The 4727-nt window shown below is 58.4% G+C and overlaps 2 protein-coding genes across 2 annotated transcripts in view; one reads left to right on the top strand and one right to left on the bottom strand.

The window, feature by feature from the left end:
- Position 1: 1 nt before the first annotated feature.
- On the bottom strand, positions 2-1236 carry HDGF (heparin binding growth factor). The gene is made up of 5 exons (XM_010723853.3): positions 1112-1236; positions 828-966; positions 558-740; positions 284-489; positions 2-139 (listed from the first exon to the last, which is right to left on the bottom strand). The coding sequence occupies exons 1-5, from the start codon at positions 1177-1179 to the stop codon at positions 133-135; spliced, it is 603 nt and encodes a 200-aa protein (XP_010722155.1). The 5' UTR covers positions 1180-1236; the 3' UTR covers positions 2-132.
- The window catches only part of PRCC (proline rich mitotic checkpoint control factor), a 10997-nt gene continuing 7467 nt past the window's right edge, over positions 1198-4727 (top strand). The window contains exons 1-3 of the mRNA XM_031556906.1: positions 1198-1209; positions 1554-1728; positions 2615-2655. Coding sequence (XP_031412766.1) covers positions 1198-1209; positions 1554-1728; positions 2615-2655 — 228 coding nt within the window. The remainder of the gene's footprint in view (positions 1210-1553; positions 1729-2614; positions 2656-4727) is intronic.

Here is a 4727-nt window from a genome sequence, read left to right as displayed (position 1 = left end):
AAATTTTCATTTTCTGTTTGTTTCTCGTTTCCGGAGCCGTGGACGTGACGAGGCGACGAGGGCGAGATGGGGCAACACCCTGGGAGCCCAGCAGGGAAGGGACAGCGGGAGATCAGCTCGCCAGGGAGGCCACTACAGGCTGCAATGGTCAAGAAAAGACATGGTGATGGACCCCATGGCACCAGGACCCCCACCCTGCTGCCAGGGCTGCTCCCCAGTGCCCACATGGGTAGAAGGGAGCCTGCATTTTGGGGACTGGGATCACCCCGTTCACTGCCCTCACCTCTCCTTGTGGTCTCTGACCTCCTCTGCCTTATCCTTGCCCTCCTGCTTGGCTTCATTGGCGTCCGGCACGCTGGCAGCATCGCTGTTCTTCTCCTTCTCCCCTTCGGCTGGGTTGGGCTTCGGCTCCTCCTTGGGAGCCTCTTCGTTGTCTATCTTCTTCTCTGCTTCCTGCCCTTCTATCTCCTTGGTGCGCTTGGGGGAGTCCTGGGCAGGGAGAGATAGGCTCAGCCCAGCCCCAGTGCCCCCTGACCACGTCTCCATCCCCTTCCTACCTCCAAAGCATCTTCTGCTTTCCTCTTGATCCCGGCTTTTTCGTTCTTCTCCTTGGATTGCTCGTCGATCACTAGCTTCCCCTCCTCATCGCTGCTGCCCTCTGCGTTGCCCTTCTTCTCCCCGTCACCCTCTGGCTCTTGCTCTGGCTCAGCGTCCTCAGAGCAGGTCTTCTTCTGGGTAGGCTGGAAATGGACAGGGGGGGCTTAGAGGGGTGGGACAGGACACCCAGAGAGCAGGGCAGGAAGTGGCCACAGAGGGAAGTCACCCACCTGGTAGCCGGAGGCTTTGACAGTTGGGTTGTGCTCGATTTCCCACAAACCTTCACTGAACCCTTTCCTTTTGTTGGGTTTCCCAAACTTCTCCTTGCATTCTTCATAGGGGAAGAGGTCTTTGGGCCCCAGGAATGCCCTGATCAGGGAGAAGCAATGAGTAACAGCACCTGGGGAGGGCCTCATTGGCATTACGGCACCCACAGAGACCCAGATCACAGAGTGTGGGTCCCATCTATGACCCCTCTGATCCCATCCCCCACATGCACCGCGGCTCCACTCACGTTTCATGGGTCCCAAAGAAGAAGACTTGGTATTTGTTGGAGGAGGACTTTACTGCAGCTTCTGGCATCTCATCAATCTGTATGACATGGAGAAAGGAGTGAGGGCTGGGAAGGGCACAATGATGGGACATCATCCACTGGTTAGAACACGGGTATACGGGCCATTGCGTGCCACCTCTTGGCCTTATTCCTCAGGAATTCACCCACCAGCCAGCAACATCAGGGGCAAAAACAGCAGATAACAAAAGGATTATGGCAGCCCTGGGCTGGATGGGCACCCCACTGCACCTGGATCCAGCCTGAGCATCACAGCTTGATGTGAAGCTGCATCCCTGTGGCAGCAGTGTGGGCACCGGAGGGGACAGCGAGAAGCGGTCGCTGTAAGCTCTTGTCTAGACTGGCTCAGACACATTTAGCTCAGCAAAATCGTGGCTGCACGCAGGAGGAACAGCTCCAACCCAGCTCTTGTGGCAGCGGCCAAAACACCCCAGCTCGCCTGAAGCTCTGTGAGCCCCCAACTCGGCGAGCAGCCAGCACGGCCCCGTCAGCAGGTGCCAATTCACCAAGCGTGAATATTCCCAGTGCACCACGCGGGAGCAGAGCGCAAAGTGGCTCTGGCAGCTTTTTATAGAGTCTAAAAATAACCCCGGCTTGAGCCAGCACGAGCGCAGCCATAAATTCCCAAGGAAGCCTCAAAGGGAGGTGGAAGGAGAGAAGTAGGGTGGGGGTCTTGAAGCGGAGAAGGGCGGCGGGGTGAGATTGCTGGCTCCAGTGCTGTGTCCCGCTGACAGCGTGCTGCTGACTCATGGCACGACCTTTGCCAAACATCAGTGCTGAGCCTCAGTTTCCCCAGGTTCCATGCTGGTGTGGGGCTCCCAAAGGGCTGCCAGTGGGGTTTTTTTGTTTCCTTCCTCCTGGCACATCACAGACGTGGCCCTGGAGCAACTTGCAGGACTCAATGCCAGAGCTGGCAGAGGGGATTCTGCTGGAAATATCCTGAGAAGTCCAAGAGCTGAGGCACAGGGCTGCACCGGGTGACAGTGCTGGCACAGACCTGGGCTGGGGGTGCCCAGGAGGGATGGGATGTCTCCATCCAGCACCCCTGGCCCCAAGGACACACTCCACGTGTGGGAGCCCTCTGAGGGTCTCGTTGTTCCCAGCTCCATTTTACAAACACAGCAGAGAAATTGGGGCAGGGATGGAGTGAGCAGCTCTTGACAGTGCAGAGCTTGGCCTCACATCATGGTGCTGGACCCCCGCCCACAGTGCTGATGGGGCGGAGGAGAAAATCTGATTCAGAGGGCAGCTGGCCAGCCTGCCCAGCTCCACGCTGCAGGACACTCAACACAGATCATGTTTCCACAGGTCTCTCCTCAGCAGTGGCACCAAAGGCCCCATCAACCCCAAGGGGAGTGGGTCCAGGTGAGGACGCTCTATTCTCCACTCCTGTGGGAATATCCCGGCTCTGCCACCCCAATGGCTTCAACTTTTCCCATTCAAAAGGGCTGTTTACAGGTTTACTTCACCCTGTTGAGAATTACATGGTACAGATACAGCTCTGGAGAGGCCACAATGCCTTGCAAGCAGGACCAGATATTTTTAAAACCTCCGTCCCTGAGGAGAGGCTGTGCACGTGGTGCTGCACATGGTGGCTCAGCCCCCAGTGTTCACTCTGTGGGACATCCCCCAGCAGCGACAGGGACCCTATCGTCCCAGAGCCCTCTGGTGCACAGTGCCACAGGATCCGTCCTTGGCCAAGGTCGTGGCTGGGCAAAGCAGCACAATGCAGCCCATAGCAGGGACCCCATGGATTTCTGGTAACTGTGTAGGTAACCAGAAAGGGCGCGGAGTCACATCATGGGTGGGACCCAATGGGTGGCAACCTCTTATCTGCCTTTTTTCACCCAACACTCCCAAAACATCTCTACTCACAGCAGCGGGTGGGAAGAAGCAGGGGCAGGGAGATAAGGGGATGTCATAGAGATAGCCAGACTGGGCGCCAACAGCACAGGCGGGTGCTGGGGCTGTTGGAAAACCCTTCACCATTTGGAGCCCATATGGTGCTCTGCCATAGCACCAATGTCTGTTTGTCCATCCCAGACCTCAATATTTCAGGACGAGGTGCCATGGTGTCACCGGCCTGTTCTTTGCACAGGAACCCGGGGAGGCCAAAACAAGGGGGTGGGACAGGAGGGACAGCTCTGGAGAACAGCTGGGGCAGGACAAGCACGTACCCCACACGGACTCTGCACTCAACCTTGGCACCTGGACTTTGTAACCAGTGCCCAGAGCCTGGGACAACACATGCAGAGACCCAGCAGACGCTGGTTTCTGCCTCAGTTTCCCCAGTGATGGAAACAGGATTGTGACTAGGGTGGGGAAGGGGGGATTAACCAGTCAAGACCACAGGGAGGCAGTGCTCATGCATCCCATGTCCTAAGAGACACTGCTGCAGCTCAGTGGCATGACGCCAGGCACAGCTCCACAGGTTTCTCTTGTCCCCCTGGGGCAGCCCCAGCTCCTGCTGCCAGCACAGGAGGCAGAAGGGCCTCATCCAAGCAAAAGCAGCCCCTATCCACCCCCAATACCCAGTGATGGGATCAGGGCCCTGGGGCAGCATCTGACCCAAGCAACTGACAATAATGGCCTGTGAGCAAGAAAGGTGGTGGGAAGGACCCTGTAGGAACAGCATAAGGGTGGGCCCTTTGTCCTCCCAGCTGTAGTGCCTCAGTTTCCCCTCCAATGCAGCCTCTCCATAGAGGCCACACTGAGAGCTTTCTGCATACATATGTCAATGGAACACGCTTGGTGCTCACAGCACTTATATCTCAGGGGCAGCCCCCAAAGCACGCACTAGGAAAACAGCCCCAGCACTTCTCCCTTCCCCAGGGAGGGGAAGGAGCTGCCACCTCCCGGCCACACCTGCTTCATATTCCAGGAGCCGGAAAACAAAAAACCCCAGCGAGTGGCTGGAGGGGACGGGAGCGTCCCCATTAGTCATGGCTCTGCCCATGCTACCAGGGCAAGTGATGGGGTCAGGGAGGGTGGGGGGTTCAGTCCTGCAGAGGGGCCGGTGTGGGCCCCAGGGCTGCGTCCCCATAGGACCAGGCTGAGAGCAGCCATGGAGGCTGAAACCCAAGCGACCGCCCTGGCCTGTGCTAATTTGGGCTGCAGGAGTCCGGCCTGGTGTGAGGCTGCAGAAAGGCCTTGGCTTGGTGGTGTGAGCTCCAGGCCCTGTGTGATGTCCTCACAGATCCCCATGGTCCTCCTCCCCCATAAGGCTGGAGCAGACAGGGCCCCTGCAGGCTGCCCCTCCTCCCCATGGCCGCTTTGGCTGCGTGCTGCCAGGCCGCTGCCCGACTGAGTGCCTCTCCCCGCAGTCTGGCCAACAAAACCACCATAAACCGACCCAAAGTTGGCTGGGGGGAGGGAACCCACGCTGTTCTGAGCCCCACAACAAGGAGCCACGACCTGGAGGGGGGGCAGCAAGGAAGCAGTGCTGGGGGCCTAAGGCTGGATCTAGGCCTGGGGGGAGGAATGAAAGTGGAAGGCTGTAGGGCGGGCTCCCCTCGGTGCTGCTTCCCCAGAATAAAGGGGCAGAGTGGTACCGGGGAGG

The sequence above is a fragment of the Meleagris gallopavo genome, chromosome 27, assembly GCF_000146605.3.
Source record: "Meleagris gallopavo isolate NT-WF06-2002-E0010 breed Aviagen turkey brand Nicholas breeding stock chromosome 27, Turkey_5.1, whole genome shotgun sequence".
In the NCBI taxonomy this organism is placed as follows: Eukaryota; Metazoa; Chordata; class Aves; order Galliformes; family Phasianidae; genus Meleagris; species Meleagris gallopavo.
Note: the sequence above shows the minus strand (reverse complement) of the source record. Positions and strands in the feature narration are given on the sequence as shown.